The sequence below is a fragment of the Sciurus carolinensis genome, chromosome 12 (genome assembly GCF_902686445.1).
Source record: "Sciurus carolinensis chromosome 12, mSciCar1.2, whole genome shotgun sequence".
NCBI lineage: Eukaryota > Metazoa > Chordata > Mammalia > Rodentia > Sciuridae > Sciurus > Sciurus carolinensis.
Genome location: NC_062224.1, coordinates 82534076 through 82553753, shown reverse-complemented (window position 1 = coordinate 82553753; position 19678 = coordinate 82534076). Strand labels below are relative to the sequence as shown.

General features: G+C 43.7%; 1 protein-coding gene across 1 annotated transcript in view; it reads right to left on the bottom strand.

The window, feature by feature from the left end:
- Lemd1 (LEM domain containing 1) overlaps positions 1-19678 on the bottom strand; it is a 58960-nt gene that overhangs the window by 7832 nt on the left and 31450 nt on the right. Inside the window, exons 2-4 of the mRNA XM_047519870.1 lie at positions 19453-19571; positions 18432-18554; positions 14805-14869 (exon numbers count right to left, since the gene is read on the bottom strand). Of these exons, the coding sequence (XP_047375826.1) occupies positions 14805-14869; positions 18432-18554; positions 19453-19534 (270 nt within the window). The 5' untranslated portion in view covers positions 19535-19571. The remainder of the gene's footprint in view (positions 1-14804; positions 14870-18431; positions 18555-19452; positions 19572-19678) is intronic.

The window sequence follows — 19678 nt, the reverse complement described above, 5'->3', positions numbered from 1 at the left end:
ACCTAAAAAGAGTCACAGTCTCAAAACTGGAGTGAGAAGGGACCAGACAGACACATCAACATGACACCAACATGGAGTTGTCTCCAGGATTTTAAAAAAAGCTACCATAACACTTCAGTGAGCAATATGAACAAGTTTGAAGCAAATGAAAAAACAAACAAAAAACTTACTTCAGAGGAGAATATTTAAAGAGGAACCAAGTGTAAATTTTAGAAACATAAACAATCTAACAGCCAAGAAGTTAAAAACTCATTAAATGAACTCAACAGTAGACTGGAGAATTCAGAGGAAAGAATCAATGAATTTGAAGACAAAACAATATAAATCACCCAGAATGAACAACAGAGAATAGACAGGGAAAAAAAAAAAAATTAACAAGGTCTCAGAGTCTTATGGGGCCATAATAAGAGACCTAATAGTGTCATCAGAATCCCTGAAGGAGAAAAGAATGAGATGGGGCTGGAGAGACTATCTGAAAAAATAAAGGCTGATAATGTCCTAAAGTTGGCAAAAGACATAAATCTACAGATCCAAGAAGCTGGGTGAATCCCAAATGAGATAAACCTAAAGAAACCCAGGCAAAGACATAACATAGTCAAACTTTTGAAAACTTTGTTGTCTCAAAAGATATCAGCCAGGTACTGTGGCTCAGCAGCTTGAGGCAGGTGGATCTCCAATTCAAAGCCAACCTCAGAAACTTAGCAAGGCCCTAAGTAACTCAGAGAGATCCTATCTTTAAATAAAATATATTAAAAGGACTGGGGATATGGCTCAGTGGTTAAGCGCCCCTGGGTTCAATCCCTAGTACCAAAAAAAAAAAAAAAAAAAAAAAAAAAAAAAAAAAGCCATTATCAAGCAAGTAAAAAGACAATATACAGAAGAGGAAAAAGTATTTGTAAATCAAATTATGACAAGGGTCCTAATATTCAGAATACATACAGAGCTCTTACAACTCAACAACAAAAAGACAAACAACCCAGTCTAAAAGCAGGCAAAGAACTTGAAAAGACATTTCTCCAAAAGCACATATGCAAATGGACAATAAACACATGAAAAGATATTCAACATCTTTAGTCAGAGAGAAATGCAAATCAAAACCATAATGAGTTGGGCGGGGTGGTACACACGTAATCCCAGCACCCATCGGGTCAGGAAGATGGAAGGTTCAAAAATTGGTGAGGCTATAAGCAGCCTAGTAGGACCTTGTCTCAAAACAATAAGAAAGACTGGGGATGTGGCTCATTGGTTAAGTGCTCCTGGGTTCAATCCTGGTACAGAGAGAGAGAGAGACACCACTTTAGCCCATTAGGATGGCTATGAAAGAAGAAAAAGAGGAGGGGGGAGAGGAGGAGGAGGAGGAGGAGGAGGAGGAGACCTGTAATCCTATAGACTCTGGAATCTGAGACAGGAGGATCACAAGTTCAAAGCCAGCCTTGGCAACTTAGCAAGGCCCTAAGCAACTCGTTGAGACCCTGTCTCTAAATAAGATACAAAAAAGGACTGGGGATGTGGCCCAGTGGTTAAGTGCCCCTGTTTCAATGTCTGGTATGAAGAAGAAGAAGAAGGAGGAGGAGGAGTTGGAGGAGAAGAAGAAAGAAGGGAGGAGGAGGAGAAGGAGGAGAAACAATATTGAGCATTGGTGAGGATATGGGGTAATTGGAACCCTCATACACTCCTGGGAATGTAAAATGGTGCAGCCAGTTTGGGAAAGTTTGACGATTCTTCAAAAAGTTAGATAGAATTGCCATGTGACCCAGCTATTCCACTCCCAGGCACATATCCAAAAGCATTACAGGCAAGTACTCAAATACTTAAACACAAATGTTTACAGTAGCACTGCGCAGGGCCTCACGGGGCAACAACCTCAATATCCACCAGCAGACAGCAATGAAGCAAATTGTTGTGGATGCATGATTCATTTACATGAAACACCCAGAAGAGGCAAAAAACCGATTTTTAGTTCAGTTGCAATTGTAGGGGGCAGGGTAGATTGGGGAGTAACTGCTTAATGTGTACTAGGTTTTGTTTTGGGGTGATGACAGTGTTTTGGATCTGAGACGGAGGTGGTAGCTGCTCAGCATTTTGAATGTACAACATGCCATTATTTTGTGTACTTTAAAATAGTTGATTTTATGTTAGGTGAATTTCATCACAATAAAAATATTCCTGATTCTTGTTATTGTGCGTCGATTATATAAATGAATGTTTTTATATTCTTATTCTAAGGAACTAGAAATTGAGGGTAAGAAGCCATAGTGTCTGAAATTTATCTCAAATAGTTCAAAGGAAAAAGAAAGACATACAATTATAAAGCAAATGAGGAAAAATGTAACAGTTGGTATGTTTGGGTGAAGACCATATAGGAATTCTTGGTTGGAAACTTTCCATAAGCTTGAAGGGTTTTTTTCCCTCTGTGTGTCTGTGTGTGTGTTTTGGTTTGTTTTGGTACTGGGGACTGAATACAGGGATGCTTTACCACCATGCTACATCCTCAGCCCTTTTTACATTTTATTGTGAGACAGGGTCTCACTAAATTGTGAAAGCTGATCTTGAATTTACAATTACTGCCTCAGCCTCTTGAGTCATTGGGATTCCAGTCATGCACCACTGAGTCTAGCAAGTTTGAGGTTATTTTGAAATAAAAACTACATAAAATAAGAACATTCTTTTCAAGGCCCTGGGTGCCCTGGCACACACCTATAATCCCAGTGACTTGAGAGGTTGAGGCAAGATCACAAGTTTGAGGCCAGCCAGCAACTTAGTGAGACCTTGTCTCAAAATAAAAAAATAAAAAGGACTAGAGATGTAGCTCAGTGGTAGAGTGCCCCTGGGTTCAATCCCCAGTCACACACACACACACGCGCACACACACACACACACACACACACACACACACGCACCAAGAAGAGAGTGAAAAGACAAGGCCAAACTACAAGAAGATATGTTCTACACATATTACTAACAAAGGATTGACATCCACAACACATAAAGAGCTCCTATAAATTAATAAGAAAAAGATAAACAATCTAATAAAAATGGGCAAAAGGCATGAACAGGCATTTTACATATAAGAAAACATAAATGACCCATAAATGTGTAATAATATATCTAATTTTTTTAGTAATAAGAAGAATACCAATTACAATCATGAAATACCATCTTACAGTCATTGTATTGACAAAAATTGAAATCTTGCAATACTAACTTTTGAAGATTTAGAACAATGGAGTTCTTAATATATTGCTGGTAGGATCATAAATAGTGGAACCACTTTATAGAGCAATTTCACATGATCTCTTAGATTGAAGATGTGCAGACCCTTCAATCAGCAGTTCTATTCCTAAGTGCATTTATACAATCAGAAAAAAAGTTCTTGCACAAGTACCCACTGGTTCATGTACCACAAAATTTTTAATGGTGTTATTTGTGTAAGAAAAACTTGGAAACAATCCACATGTCCAACAGGTAGGGAATGAATGTTTTTCTGGAATTCTATGTTTGGTGAAAATGAATGAACTAGCACTACAAATGTTGGACGAAGCTCACATGTAATAGTGAACAGTAAAGGGGAGTTGCAGAAGAAAAATTTCACTGTGATACCATTTAAATAAAATCCAAAATCATAAAACACTAAAGTTATGATTACTCTAAAGAAGGAACGAATGATAAGAAGCAAATTCAGGATACTGGTTACCTTCCAGAAAGGAAAGAAGGAGAATATGATCCAGGAGGGATGCTTTGGGGTCTTCAACGGATTTAACAATGATTTATTTTTTAATCTCTGGGGTGGGAATTCAACTACTCAGTATATTAATTCTTTATTCCTTTTCAAATGCATAAGGTATTTTATAATAAAAAATATCAAAAAATGTTCCATTTTTTTCCTCTCCTCTTGGGCAAATTCCAGCTACCCATTTGTGTGTATGTCAGATCACTTCCAACTGAATTGATTTCTGCACCACAGCTAGAATGTGCTTATGAGGTTCTCCAGAGAGTGTACCCTATGAACTCCTCCAAGGGAGCCTTCGCTACCTTGGGTGAACAGATGTCCCAGGTCCTTCTGCAATACCACGAATAGGACACTTGGGGGAGCTATTTCATCATTCAGGTGGTTTTTTCCCTCCCTCTTGGACTCTTGCTCTAAATGGAAAGAGCAACAGGATGGAAATTAAAAGATTGGATTTTTTCTTCTAACTCTTTATGTGGTCTGGGGCATGTCATATCCCCTCCCCTGCCTGCTTCCTCATCTGTAAGATGAACCACATCACTTCCCCAAGAAACCTCTCAGGTAGGAAATTCCATGGTCAATAATCGTCTATAATAAATCATGCCCGGACTCAGGAATGGAGCCACCCAGGACTGGCACAGCCCCGACAAGTCCCAAGGGATTAAAAGAACTCTCGGGTGCTCCTATGGGAGGCACGACAGGAAACTCATTTTCCTGAAATGAACACATACATCTATTCTCATAAAGCAAATTATAACTTTGTTAAAGTCAGCATGGAGATATTCTTAGACAAAAAGGACAGAAAAGGTGAGTGTCCTAAATAAATTCATGTTTTTCCTCCAGAAGGTGAACACCACTACTTATAATTCAGTTTTAGGAACATAAATAAGTTTAAATTTATTAACATCTTGAAATTATTTTGGTTTCCTCATATCCTCTGCTGCTCTTCGTTTCAAAGACTGGGTTCTATCACACAGAGAGAAATCAACATGTAGTCGGTAAGCTTGGGACACACTGATCTATCGTGAGGCAGATCTAAGCCTTCTCTCCTGGAGGTCAGTATTTTTAGGGAAGAATGTTAAATTACATTCTTTGTAAAGATGGCATTTAGCTCCCATTAGCACATGTAAAAGGTAAGAAGAAAGGGCTTATTAAGTAGTTATAGAATATGTAATTTACTCTTCACTTTGACCCAACTAGAATATACAACTCCTATTGGGAATAGGATGTTTTTCAATTAATTAAAAAACTATTATAGAGATGTTTAACATCAAGTCTTCTAAAACCTTCTGCACACTTAGTTGAAGTCCTTTAATTTATATTCCCTTGTCACGTTGAGCCTTCTGATGGCAGCACTTGGGGTAGGCCCTGCACCGGCTAACAGGAGGCCTGTGAGGTTATTACAGCAACAACAGCAGTTGAGTCACTGAGAGTAAAATGCCTGTTAAAATGTTGGCACAAAGACACTGAAGCAGACTAAGAATTGGAAGCAAAAAGGAGACATAAAGCTTCCTTTCGTTGCTTTTCCTCTCCTGGGGTGTCTTTATACCCTGCACACAAGGAAGTGAGACACAGGAGACATGGACACAGATGTGTCTGCAGCCTAGGGGCCAAAGAAATGGGGCGGCAAGGCTGTGGAGGGTTTCAGGTGCCTGGTGTTGAAGGATCAGAGCAGTAGGCGTGGCGGCAGCTTGGAGGCTTCAGTACGCCCTGAGGCCACGAAACAGTGAGGGGAGGGCCACGGGGACTGTTGACACATTCAGGGTCCAAGAGGCAGCGATGGGGTCAAGCAGAGAAGAGGTGGCTACTGTGCCTGGGAGACTATTTACACAGAGGAAATTAGAAAACGGAGCAAAAATGTACATCTATTGAGGACAATGGTGTCCACAAGCAGAGGATGATGGAAACACGGTCAGAGAAGTGATTGACAGAGGGCCATGATTGGAAGACACTGAAATGTTGGTTTGTAATTGGAGATGGGTACGAACTCCGGGGTTTTAATTTTGTATGTAGGTACATCAAAAGTCATCGACGTGTGTATATCTACCCACGGATGCATACACGATTGCCCAGCTCTGTCCACTGAAAAGGACCTAGAAGCAGTGACATCCGGAGAGAGGAGCTCACCGAAGGCTGAGCTCTTGGTTTCTAAATAGCATTCTGTGGTGAAGAGCTCTGGGTCAGGGGACGTGCACAAGAAGTCTGAAAATCTTCTGTGCCAGAGATCAAGGACATGCTGAAAGAATGAAGAGGACTTGTCAAAAGGACACAGTAGCCTTCTTGAAGAGGCCCCCACCGGCCAAATCTGAAAGAACTTGAGCATTAAAATATCAGCAGATACAACCCATTGAAAGAAAAGGAGTTGGCGAGTTCACAGTGTCAGGACCGAATGGATGAGGGAGTGATCGAAGGAGTACGCACCGAGAAGGGAAGCCAGCGGGTAGAAAGGACCGCCACAGCCAATCTCCATCAGCCCTTGTCGCTGTGGAGTTGATTCCGGTAGAGGCGCCTATGGACGCTAAAGCCACAGGGAGAGGACTGACGAGGAACCGGGTACTCGTGGTGGTTCGGAGTATTTCCCACCAAAGGCTGTTCAATTACCAATGGAAAACCGATGGTGGAGAAACCAGCAGACACCGACTTTGCCAGGTGATTAAGGTTCATATTACCAGAGATAGGACTGAAGGACATTGTCTGTCCCTTGATGGGATGCAATGTGCCGTGAGAAGAGCACAGCATCGCTGGGCACAGCTGCACGTGCCTGCAAACCAAAGGACTTGGAAGGATCAGGATCACAAGTTCAAGGCCAGTCTCAGCTATTTAGCAAGACCCTGAGCAGCTTAGTGAGATGCTACCTTAAAAAAAAAAAAAAAAAAAAAAAAAAAAAAAAAAAAACAAGGAAAGGGGATATGGCCTATGTTTCAGTGGTAAGGTAAAGTGCCCCTGGGTTCAACACCCAGTACCAAAATATAAATAAAAAGAATGCGTAGCCTCTAGGACCAAGCATAAAGAGAAGCCCCCATAGACACAGTCTAAGGTTCACTCTTGATAAGAGTGTATTTTGGTTTTTTGTTTTCTTTGATACTGGGGATTGAATCCAAGGGCACTTACCACTGAGCCACATCCCCAACATCTTTTATTTTTCATTTTGAGACAGGGTCTCATTAAATTGCTTAGAGCCTTGCTAAGTAGCTGAGGCTGGCTTTGAACTTGTAATTCTCCTGCCTCTGCCTCAGGAAATCATTGAAATTACAGGTTAAGAGTGTGTTTTTCTATGCTAATAAGATGATGGTGCCTGGAGTCCCCACATTGCCTAAGGATGGGTCTGGTCAGCAGGAAGACCAAGCATGTGAGTAGAGGGTAGGAAGGTTTGGTTCCACCCCCTGGCCTCCAGGGAGGTGAGAGGGCTGAAGGTTGAGTTCATCACCAGTGATTAATGATTCCATCAGTTGTGCCTTCCTAGCAGAACCTCCGTGTAACCCCTGAAGGATGGGCCAAGGGACCTTCTAGCTTGGTGGTAGAAGGAGCTGGGCGGGTGGTGCCTCTGTAGATGGCAAGGAAGCCCTACCATAGACCTTGCCCTATGCTTCTCTTCCATCTGAGGGTTTTTGTTTTTGTGCAGTGCAGGGATTGAATGTAGGGTCTTGCTCATGCTAGGCAATTAATTGCTCTACTACTGAGCTACTCCCCAGTCCTGAATTTTAGTTTTTATAAAAAACCAGTAAGGAAGTGGGGGTGGAACTCAGTGGTACAGCACTTATCTAGCATGCCAGAGGCCCTGGGTTCAATCCCCATCAACACACACACACACACACACACACACACACATACACATTTATATTTATTATAAATTGGTAATGACCTGGTAAATGTCAGTGAAGAGCATTCCTAAATTCTGTGAACTGTTCTGGCAAATTATCAAACCCAAGGAGAGGGTTGTAGGAGCCTCATTTTATAGCTGGCTGATCAGAAGTATCAGAGATCCAGGACTTGAGATTGGCATCTTCAGTCGGAGCGAACCTTCAACCTGTGGGATCTGCTCTCTCAAGGCAGATAGTGTCTAAATTGAATTAAATGGTTGCATGCTCCATTGCTGTCTCAAAGTTGGAGAAGTGGTTGGTATGAGTTAAAAAAAAAAATGTAACCTACACATTTGGTGTCAAAAGTGCTCTGTGGGTAGAGACAGATCATAGTAACCCTATAGAACGAAAGGCCTATACTCTTTTAAAGTGTCAAGGGCATGAATGACAGGCAAAGACTGCGGCACTGCTGTTCCAGGGTGAGGGAGCCTGAAGAGACTTGACAAGTCGAGGCAGACTGTGACCCTGGAATAGTCGTGGACCAGGGAGCAAAGAGACACCACTGATCCAGTCCATGAAGCTTCACGGGGTCTGAGCATCCGTGGTAACACTGAATCGATGAGGATTTCCTGATCTGGAGTGTTAAATGGTGGTTTTGAAGGAGTGTCCCCTTGGTGGGTAAGCAGAATACTGGCCGAAGGGTTGAGGGGCTTCGTGTTCAGTTTGCTCTCAAGTGGTCCAGAGGCAAGGGTATGTACACACACACACACACACACACACACACACACACACACACAGAGGGCAAAAGCTATCTAAGGTAATGATTGAGGAATCTGGGTAAAAGACATACAGGCGTTCTTTGTCCTGTATTCTTGCAACTATTTGTAAGTTTGAAACTATTTTAAATAAGCTATTTTTTACATATTAAAAGGGATGAGGGAAGGAGCTGGGCCTGGTGGCCCATACCTGTAATTCCCACTGCTCTGAGGGTTGAGGCAGGAAGGAAGCAAGTTCAAAGTCATTCTGGGGAATTCAGCAAAACCCTGTCTCAAAATAAAAGGCTGGGGATGTAGCTCAGTGGTAGAGCATTTACCTAGCATGCACCAGGCCCTGGCTTCCATCCCGAGTACTGGAAAAAAAAGAGAGAGAGAGAGAGAGAGAGAGAGAGAGAGAGAGATGAGAGAAGGATTTAAGTATCTAAGTGTAAGATGAAGAAGGAGGAGTCCTAAATGCCAGGAGGACACATAAGAGTTTTTGAAAAGCTCCGTCTGCCTCATTTAAGACCTGCTTACCAAGAGTCATCTTTAATTATATCCATATATTTACTTATATAAATATATCTGTAGGCACTCCAAGAAGTCACATTCTGTAGCACTCAGGAGTCAAATACCAAAGATACTATTTTCATTACATTATTCTTCACTAAGTATGTTGCTTTTTATTGCAGATAATTAAATAGCATGCTTTTTATATAACAATCATGTTAACAATAATAGCTCCTGTTTATTCTCAAATATCTCATTACTTGTCATCAGGATTCTGCTTTATACTTTTTTTCCCTTTTAGTTTTGCAGCGCCAGGGATGGAACCGAGGGCCTAGAGCATGCTAAGCATGCGCTGAACCCTGAGCCTCATCCCCAGCTCTGCGCTCCATGTTTTAACTCTCAATCTTCACAACGCGCTGTGTGGTTAAGACCATTATTATCCTTATCTATGGATGAGGAAATCGAGACGGAGAGAGGTCGAGTGTCTTGGCCAAGTTAGTATCGGAGCTGGGATCTGAAGCTGGGTGGTCTGGTTCTAGCACCATCCATATTTTTGACATACATATCTTTTACATCCAGAGTTCATTTTTAAATTTCTCCAGAACAGAAACTATGCCTCCTCCTACACTTATTTTCTTCCTCAAGGAGGTCTAGTGCCTCCTGAAGGGGTGGCATACACCTGAAATCCTAGCCACTCCAGAGGCTGAGGCCTGAGGCCTGGGTTTTATAAATTTGAGACCAGTCTGGGAAATTTAGGGAGAGCTTATTTGAAAATGAACAGGGCTGGGGATGTAGTTCAGAGGTAGTGTTTGTCTAATATGGGTTAGAAGCTGAGTTTAATCCCCAGTAATGCAAACAAACAAACAAAAAAAAGAGGTCTAGTACAATGTCCTATATTAGAGCAGGGCACTGTGGTGCACACCTATAATCCCAGTGGCTCGGGAGGCTGAGGCAGGAGGATCACAAGTTCAAGGCCAGACTCAGCAATTTAGTAAGATCCTAAGCAACTTATCGAGACCCTGTTTCAAAACAAAAGACAATAAAAAGGGGCTGGAGATGTTGCTCCGTGGTTAAGCTTCCCTGGATGCCTGGATTTAATACCTTGTACCAAAAAGAGAAAGAGAAAAGAAACGTCCTCTACTAAAAAAATTTGACAAGATGCAGTGGTGGAAGCTCTGTTGTGACCATTTTCTGGATGGTCATCAACTCACTGTGACCTAGGCATGGCCTCTCGAGAATACAGTAAGGTCTGTCCAAAAGATAAAACACCTGGTACAGAATGGACAGTCAGAGGAAGAGAGATTGTCAGCATCAAAATAGGACAAATTTTGTGCCAGCGCAGCCAGTGGGGACTGACTTACCCCGCCACCCAGTGAATTAAAAGCAGAGCTGTCAAGGGCACAAGATTTTTACTGTCCGCATAGAGAAAAAACTCCTGGGCGAAGCTGATTGAAAAGCAGGTTCTCTGGGCTGGGGGTGGGGGCACCTGTAATCCCAATGACATGGGAGGGTGAGGCAGGAGGACAGAAAGTTTGAGGCCATCCTAGCAGTTTAGGGAGATCTTCAGCAACCTAATGAGACGCTGTCTCAAAATAAAAGAAGGACCAGGGGCTGGCTGTGGTGGTGCATGCCTGTAATCCCAGCGTTCAAGAGGCTGCGGCAGGAGGATCATGAGTTCAAAGCCAGCCTCAGCAAAACGGAGGTGCTAAGCAACTCAGTAAGACCCTGTCTCTAAATAAACTACAAAGTGGGACTGGGGATGTGGCACAGTGGTCAAGTGCCCCTGAGTTCAATCCCTGGTACTCCTCCTCCCCCCCAAAAAAAGGTCCAGGGATGTAGCTCAGTGGTAAAGTGCCCCTGGGTTCAATACCCAGTATTAAAAAAAAAAAAAAATAAAGCCAGTTTCCTCCTGGGCTCAGACACACAGAACACATTTTGAGAAACTCACAGTAGAGTGAGTGTAGGACAGGTGGCAAGAGAAGAGAGCATTCAGGCTGGGAGAACAGAAGGAACTGGTTCTGGCAGCAAAGAGCATATGGGGTCTGGGAGAGAATAAGGAACACACCCCCTGGGTCAGCTGCCCTCTGGGTACTGCACGCCGCAGCCCACCCCCACCCGGGTGGAATGTGTCCATGCAAGCACTTCAGCCCTTGAACACCCCGAAGTCCAGGGTGACCACATGCCCTCTTCACGTCCAGGACAGTCCCAGTTCACTCCCCTTGTTCGCACATCCCTTCGGGCTAGTGTCCCCCTTCATTCCCCAAAGTGTCCTAGTTGGGGTGATAAATGACAGGGCCACCTTACTCCAACCCCTTCATGCCAGCCACCTGTGCGGGGCTTTCTACCTCCCTACCAACCCCAAATCCCATGTTGCTCTCCTCTATGGAAGACAACTTAGAGTGGGAATCACACACGTTGACCAAGTGCCTGCTGATCACTGGAAAGAAAGCCATGTGTAGCATCCAATGGAAAGCATTCCCGATTAAAAAGAACAAAAACAAAAACTCTCCGGGTTTTCTTTTCCTTTTTTTGTGGGGGAGGGTGGGTGCTCAGTCACTGAGCCACATCCCCAGTTCTTTTTAATATTTTATTTAGAGACAGGGTCTCTCCGAGTTGCTTAGGTTGCTGAGACTGGTTTTGAACTCATGATCCTCCTGGTTCAACCTCCCAAACTGCTGGGATTATAGGTATGTGCCACTGTGTCTGGCTCAGAATCGTGACTTAACCAGAGTCCAGTCCTCTCCTGGTTTTCTGAGTAGTCTTAATGACCAGATCAAGAAGATATATATATGATTTGATAAGGCATGCACACATAGTGGTAAATGGGGTCCAAATATTGCCATAGTTCAATTCTGGAAGTGGCCTATATTCTTCTAGAAACCCATTAAAGTAAGAAAGCAGTATTTTTGTTCTTTTCTTGGTACTGGGGATGATTGAACCCAGGAGCCCTTTACCACCGAAATACATCCCCAGCCCTTTTTATTTTATTTTGAGGCAGGGTCTTGCTAAATTGCTGAGACTGGCCTCCAACTTGTGATCCTCCTGCCTCAGCCTCCCAAATAGCTGGGATTCCAGGAATGGTCCACCACACCTAGCAAACAGGGTGTTTTGGAAAAATGCAAATACTACCTTTCTAGGCACTTAGAAGACTGTTAAGTACAGACCATTGCTCTCAAGTAATTAAAGTCTATAGTGTAAGACAAGTGTCTCAATAAACACACTTTCTACCACCTTTTACATGGAAATTTAAATGCTTATTTACATTTACTTTCAGATTTAAAGTTGAACAGATGTCTTGGGGCCCTTCTGAGAATCAAAATGGCTTACATAAATCCTTCAGATCAAAAGATTTTACGCCATCACAAACTTTCTATTTAATTCTATTGCCAATTCAAAATATTGATGTGGTTTTATTTCAGGTTTACGTCAAGCAATGATTGAAGGACGCGGGTCCCACTTGATGCATTTTAAACACACAGGTTGCTTTTTCTACTATGAACGTCTTTGCAGGAACAAGACAAAAGGGTTTTTGTGGAACTGAGATTTACTGAATGGAAAGGGTTCCTTTAATGAGTCATTTTGGAAGATATTTAAGAATCCTTTTAGAAAATGTGAACTGCTATCAGAATTACTTCATCACGTTTGAATTACGTTTAAATGGAAAGCTAATGTCACCGCATATTGCAGCAATGTTTACCTGGGGTTTCTTTTCATTTACTTAAATTCTACACATAGCTTAACTACCAGACGGCATTTGCAAATGAACCCATTTGTCCCTGGAGCTCTTTGGTAGATTTGGTGAGGTGAGCTCTTAGGTTCTATCATGTCCAAGACCCGGTGATAACTAAGAAATGGGGTAAAATACCATTTAAAGAATTTTCAGGAGTGACCTTTGGAGATGTTCCTTAAAAGGTCACAGGATTTTAACAGAAAACAAACAAAAAGGGGTGGGGCGGGGGAAGGGTGGAAAGATTTCCAGGTGGCAAAGGCCGAGAAGGCCCATGGGAAGGAAGTGCGCCAGGCAGGGTGGGGTGTGGAGGGACGTAAGGTTACAGGAAGTACGGGTCTTCCCCATGTAGAGAAAGTTTGCATCTTGTTTTGGGCAAATGAGTGACAATAAATCTCTTCTTATCCATCTAACCTGGAATTGAAAGAAATTGGAGGCAGAAACCATTGGGAGGATTTTGTAATTGTTCAAATAAAAATAAGACATCATGGTGCAGGCTGGTTAGTAGTGGTAAGTTAGTAGTGGTAAGACCAAGGAGGGATGTTTGTTTCTGTGGCAGTCCTGGGAACAGAGCCCAGGGCCTTGCACATGCTAAGTGTGAGATCTACCACGGAGCTTCATGTACCCCACCTCTGGGACTGGATTTTAAAAGTCCCTAATTCAAATCTCCAAAAAGAGGTAGGAAGCGGGCTTTTTCTAAGGATTTCTCTGAGTCTTTGACTCTGGACAGTGGGGAGAGGAGGAAACCATCATGGTAAACAGGCCATAAATCTGGTGAGTGAGATGTGCTTAGTCTTGGATGTTTACTTTGAATCCAAGGTATAAGGGGCAGATCATAAATGCATCCATGAAATCTACAAAATGTTCATGATTATAAGCGAACATTTGTTGAAAGGATGCAGGAAGGAAGTTAGGGAGCAAGAAGGAAAAGGCAGGAAACTTCCAGAAGGTAGCTGGACACTTGGATCCCTTTCTTAGGAGAGAAGTCCTGGGGGTGTCACGACACAGAGGTGGTGAGTAAACAAGACACAGAGGGAAGAGAGGACTGAATTCAGAGGTCAGGAGTCAAAAGGAAATCACAGGAGGGGCAGAGCTGAGAACCCGGAGCTACCCAGAGAACCCAGAGCTACTGCTATTGCTACCGAGATACAAGGAGGCGGGTGTCTCCAAACAACCAGGGACCTCGGTGTGTGTGGTGCACACCTGTAATTCCAGTGATTCAGGAGGCTGAGGCAGGAAGGATCACAAGTGTGAGGTCAGCCTCAACAAATTAACAAGGCCCTAAGCAATTTGTCAGGACCCTCTCTCAAAATTTAAAACAATTTTTAAAAGGGCTGGGGATGTGGCTCAGTGGTTAAGTGTCCCTGGGTTCAATCCTTGGTACCAAAAAAATCCCAGACAACAACAAAAAACCCAGCCACGAGGTCCTGAAGTTAGAAGACAGAAACAGCCACAAGCATTGGTATGTTAGAGCTCCTTACTGAGCACTAATTCTGGGCTGTGTCCCACACTGGGAGTAGGTACCAGGGAGCTGGCCTAGGAGCTTAAGAGCTGTGAACTGACTTCTCCAAAGCTTGCACTGCAGAAGTGCAGAGCCAGGACACTAATCCAGCTGGGTCTCACCCAAAGTCACAGTGACCTCACACAGTTGGCCTCCTGCTTTAACATGGTGGTGGGGTGGAAGTCAGATCCCAAAGTCTGGAAAAGAGCAACAGATGGAAAGTCACCTTGATGCTATATTTGCAGGGGCCTAGAATCAAGCTCAGTGCTATATGAGAATGTCAACTATCAATGGTGAAAGGAGTGGGTGGCGAAGCTGGGGAAGCAGGGCCGCCCCTCTTCCAGGAAGGGATAGGAGGGACCAGTACTCTGGGTCCTCCATTAGAACATGAAAATCATTTCACAAAACAGAAACCTGCATTCAAGCTGCCTGTGATCCCAGTGACTCAGGAGGCTGAGTCAGGAGGATCATAAGTTCGAGGTCAGCCTCAGCAACCTATTGAGACTGTCTCAAAATAAAAAATGGAAAGGACTGGAGATCGAGCTCAGTGGTAGAGTGCTCCTGAGTTCAAACTCCAGAACCAAACTAAAAAAACAAAGAAAGAAAGAGAGAGAGAGAGAGAGAGAGAGAGAGAGAGAGAAATCTGCATTCAAACAACCCTCTTTCAACTAAGATTTAACCACCTTAGCAGTAACTTGCTATTTCCTTTCTTAATATACATGAAAATGCTATTTCCTATTTTAACATATGTGTAAAAGTATTCATGCATTAGAATTGTACATACTTTTTTGGGTTCCTTGCTTTTTTCTGTTGAGAGTATGATTTTTTCTTTCAAAAGGGCATTAAACACTGGATCAGGGGAAAACAAAAGGAAAACAGGCCATGAGAACACATGAGCCTTCGAAGAAATTAACACCAAGCATTCGAGTGGATTCTGTCAATCACAGGCACGTTTGGAAGGGGAGGGAAATTCGTGTTGTCCTTCTGAGGGAAAAGAGCCTTTCTCCCGAGCTGCTGCAGCATTTGAGACAGGCTTAGGCTTTTCCCCAGGGACATGGCCAGGCTGTCACATTCAGATGTTACTGAGAAAAAATGCACAAGCGGATTGCTCATCTGGTGACTGTTCTTAGTCTAGTCATTGTCCCTGCAAACCACCTGGGAGCCCGTGCATCCCTGAATGTTCCAATAGGGCCGGAGGATTTTTCTCCCTCCTTATCCAAAAAAAGCACTCCAGGAAGGGAAGGTTAGGCCTATGCCAAAGACTTTACAGTCAGGGGAACCAGCAGTGACAGGAATCATCCTGGGAGGAGCATTTTGATCAGCTTGGAGGAGTGTGCCATTCACATTCAGTGCTTTCTCTCTCTCTCTCTCTCTCTCTCTCTCTCTCTCTCTCTCTCTCTCTCTCTGGCACTGGGGATTGAACCCAGGGGTGCTTAACCACTTAGCCACATCCCCAGATCTTTTTATTTTTGGGGGGGACCGAGGATTGAACTCAGGGGCACTGGACCACTGAGCCACATCTCCAGCCCTATTTTGTATTTTATTTAGACAGGGTCTCACTGAGTTTCTTAGCACATTGCCTTGAATTTGTGATCCTCCTGCCTCAGCCTCCAGAGCCGATAGGATTATAGGTGTGCACCATCACAACTGGTTCAGTGTGGCTTTTAATAGAGGGTTTATAAACAAGCTCTCCAAATCAAAAGTATTTGAGAAGTTTGAAAAGAAGTTATATAATTAAAGTTAGGTCTGTCCACCTTCCAAACAATGAGTGAAAGTGAGAAAAATTGAACACACTGGTTGTTTGAATGAACTAATGCTCAGCCACAGCTCTAGAACTCCCTGTCCCCCTGTCCCCATCACGGTTCCACCCCAGGACTGTTTCTGTGCAATGCCCAAGACTGGAATTTCCACCAGACCTGTTGCTTTTCCACAATGTCCATTCAAATGGCACCAGGGCTAGGAGTCTTCTCCTATGAGCAAGTTCAAATGCGTGGTCAGACCTCACTCGGAGAACCAGATTTCTATGTGCAGCAAGCACGGGCCATTGATCACGCAGGACTATATTACAGGGCAAGGCTGAGTCAGAGCCTCTACCTCTGACCGGGTGGCCCACAACTGGCTAGCTTCAGGTGGACTCAGTCGAAAGCAGTGACAAAGTTCACAGACTGGAGGACCAGTTTTCTCCCAGTCCCAGCATCAGATCCCCTCTGTGGAGCCTGCATGCTGGGAACCAGGAGAGCTTGGCCTCAGAAGGCCACAGCAGGGCTCTGTGGCTTTGACCTGCAGTTCTGGGAGTTGTGGTCAGTTCCTGTCAGCTGGTCTAGTCCCTTGAGCTCCTTTCCAGGGCAGGAAACAGGCAGGCCCAGGTCTGGGACAGAACTCGGAACACATCGTACATCCTGGAGGGGTCTGGAATAGCCACTTGCCCTGAGGCACCTTGTACTAACTGTCCTATTTGGAGGTCAGTCCTTTTCCAATGCGGTCAGCTGTGCCGAGTCCATGGGGGACGCCCTGTGCCCTGCTGGTCCTGGATTAGAGGGGATATTTCAGAGGGCGCTTGTGTTCTTGATTTGAACTATATGAAGTTGTCCTTTTTTGTAGATCAGACGTGCTTCAAAATGTAATGTGCTCATCCTCACAACAGAAATTATGAGAAGCTGGGCACAGTGGCACACGCCTGTAATCCCAGTGACTGGCAAGGCTGAGGCAGGAGGATCGTGAGTTCAAAGCCAGTCTCAGCAATTTAGGGAGGCCCTAAGCAATCTAGCAAAACTCTGTCTCAAAATAAAAAATAAAAAAAAGAACTGGGGATGTGGCTCAGTGGTTAGTTAAGTGGATTCAATTCTTGGTATAAAAAATTTTTTTAAAAATGTAAAGAAAAGAAAGAGGGACTGGGGAGATAGCTCAGTCGGTAGAGTGCTTGCCTTGCAAGCACAAGGCCCTGGGTTCGATCCCCAGCACCCCCCAAAAAAAAAAAGAAAGAAATTATGAGAAAAGAGTAGGGTACGTGGTAGAAAGATAACAATTTTGAGAACCAGACCTGGGTTCAAATCTCAGTTCTGTTACTTTCACTCCATAAACATACATTGAATTCCCGTTATATTGCTGGATAGTATTCTTGGAGTTGGACTGAGAGTGGTAGTCCAGACAGGCAGGTGGCCCTGTTCCTCATGACACATCCTAATGTGTGCTTCACTTCCTGGTTGGACCAGTTGCTCTACCTCTCTAAGCTTCAGTTAAGTGTTGTGAAGACTGAAAAGGAGGAGGCACATCAGGCCCAGAAGGCATGGGCAGCCTTCAGTAAATGTCATCTCACTGTGGCTCACAGAGAACTCCTAACCTGTGCAATGATAAAGCCTTGCAATCAATGCATTGTGGGAATCTCCAAGGCTCTCCTCCAAGAACCCTGAAGCTAGAAACCACTGCAGGAAAATGGCACAACCAGGGTCAGGGCCACAGCGATCCCCAAGGCCACCCATTCCAGAGAACCTGGTTGTTGTCAGCTCTCAAATAAACCAGGAGGGCAATTGGCATAGGAGCTGTTTGGGAGGGTATGAACTGGTTCATTTTTTTTTTTTTTTTCTTCTTCCTATCTTTCTCTTTCTCTTTCTGGTAACAGAGACTAAACTCAGGGACACTTAACCACTAAGCCATGCCCCCAGCCCTTTTTTATTTTTTATTTTGAGGCAGGGTCTTGCTAAGCTGCTTAGGGCCTCAATTGCTGAGGCTAGCTTTGGACTCATGATCCTCCTGCCTCAGCCTCCTGAGCTGCTGGGATTACAGGCGTGCACCACCATCCCTGACTCATCTTTCTTAATAGATATGAAATCACTTATTTGGTACAAATAAAATAATGCCAAATTTATTGATTGAGACAGAGATTGAGACTTCAAAGAAGGCCACAAATTTACCTATAGAGATTTCTAGTTTTTTGTTTTTCCATTTTGCTATACTAGGGATTGAACCCAGAGGTGCTCTACCACTGAACTACATCTCCGGCCCTTTTTTAAATTTTATTTTGTGACAGGGTCTTGTTAAGTTGTTCAAGCTGGCCTCAAACTTGTGATTCTCCCGCCTCAGCCTCCAGAGTAGTTGGGAGTGGCTGGGATTACAGGCTGGAACTTCTGGTTTCAAGCAATCAACACATAGCTGGCTATAGTTAGATAAAGGATATGCAAGTTAGCTGATCCTTCTCCTAATTTCCCACCCAACTGAGTCTCTGGTGTGAATAGAAACATGAGATCATAAATCCTTTTGCAGCCTAGGGCCTACTTTCTGGGTTCTGGGTGCAAACACACCACCGGGCTATTTCGCAGGTCGGCATGCACACCATTAAAGCTGCATACTCTGTGCTGGACAGGGAGTTCATAAGTGTGAAGTTGCTCTCTGGCAGTTCAACTTATGACAGTACCTTCATTCTTGTTGCTATCCAGAGGTCCATTTGGCTTTCTGGGTTCGTACGTCACAGGTGGGCTACGGGGAGGCGAGACCAACAATTGCACTAGCTTTTTTTCATAGACTTTTCTGGTGGAAGCTGAGGAAGAACGTGAAGAACAAGTTACTTTGTCCTGTTTTTGTATGTGATCTTACTGGATTCAAAGTATTTCGTAACTCAGACCTTCATTCTAGACTCTTATATAATTGGTTAATAAAGACTTTCTTTATTTTTATCCCCTGGGGTACTAGGGATGGAACCCAGGACCTCATACATACTAGGCAAGTGCTCTACCACTGAGCTACCCTCCCAGTCATGGTTTCTAAAATGAAGTGGACCCCACAGCTGCTCAACTCACTCCTTCCCTGGGTACCCCTGTGGAGCAGCCCAGAATCAGGCATGGCTCTGCATCCTAGCTGTGGTGAATATAGACAATAAATACATATGTAATGTTCATACAGAGCATGTACTCTAAACAAAACAGGAGCTGGGTGCAGCGGCACACACCTGTAATCACAGCCACTCAGGAGGCTGAGGCAGGAGGTTGGTGAGTTCAAAGTCAGCCTCAGCAACTTAGTAAGGCCCTGTCTCAAAATTAAAAAAATAAAAAGGGCTGGGGATGTGGCTCAGTGGTAAAGCACCTCTGGGTTCACTCCCCAGTACCAAAAGATAAGACAAGACAAAACAAAACAAAAAACCAGGGTAATATAATAAAGGAGGACTGGTTTTTCACTGTTGAAAAAAACGAATCCCTTCTCTCTGGCACCATATTGATAGGTAAGGATCTTCTCTCTGTGTGGTTTTTCTGTTTTCTATTTATCTCTATTTGTGGAGGCAGGGTGTTCTGAAGATGGAATCTAGCCTCCCTATTTCTAATGGGAAACCATTTTTAATGGTTTTTATTGTCCCTGTTCCTTTTACTCTAAGTTGTTTTAAATCTTTGGAGGTTGTTTGTAAACAGTAAAGGACTGGCCCCCAATATTCGCTGTGTACGTACGTAGTATTGGGCCTGGTGAAAACCCAAGCTTTTCCAGTTGATTCTGCAGGTCACAGTCACTCAGACACTTCACGTCCACCATGGTGACAGAAGTTTGGCCTCTTTTCTGACAGTGGAATCTTTGAAATAGTAAAACAGTAAAATGACATTAAAACAGCCTTATGAATAAGTGCTAAAACTTTCCTTAGCCACAAAAGAGATTGCAACTCATGAACCATACATCTCC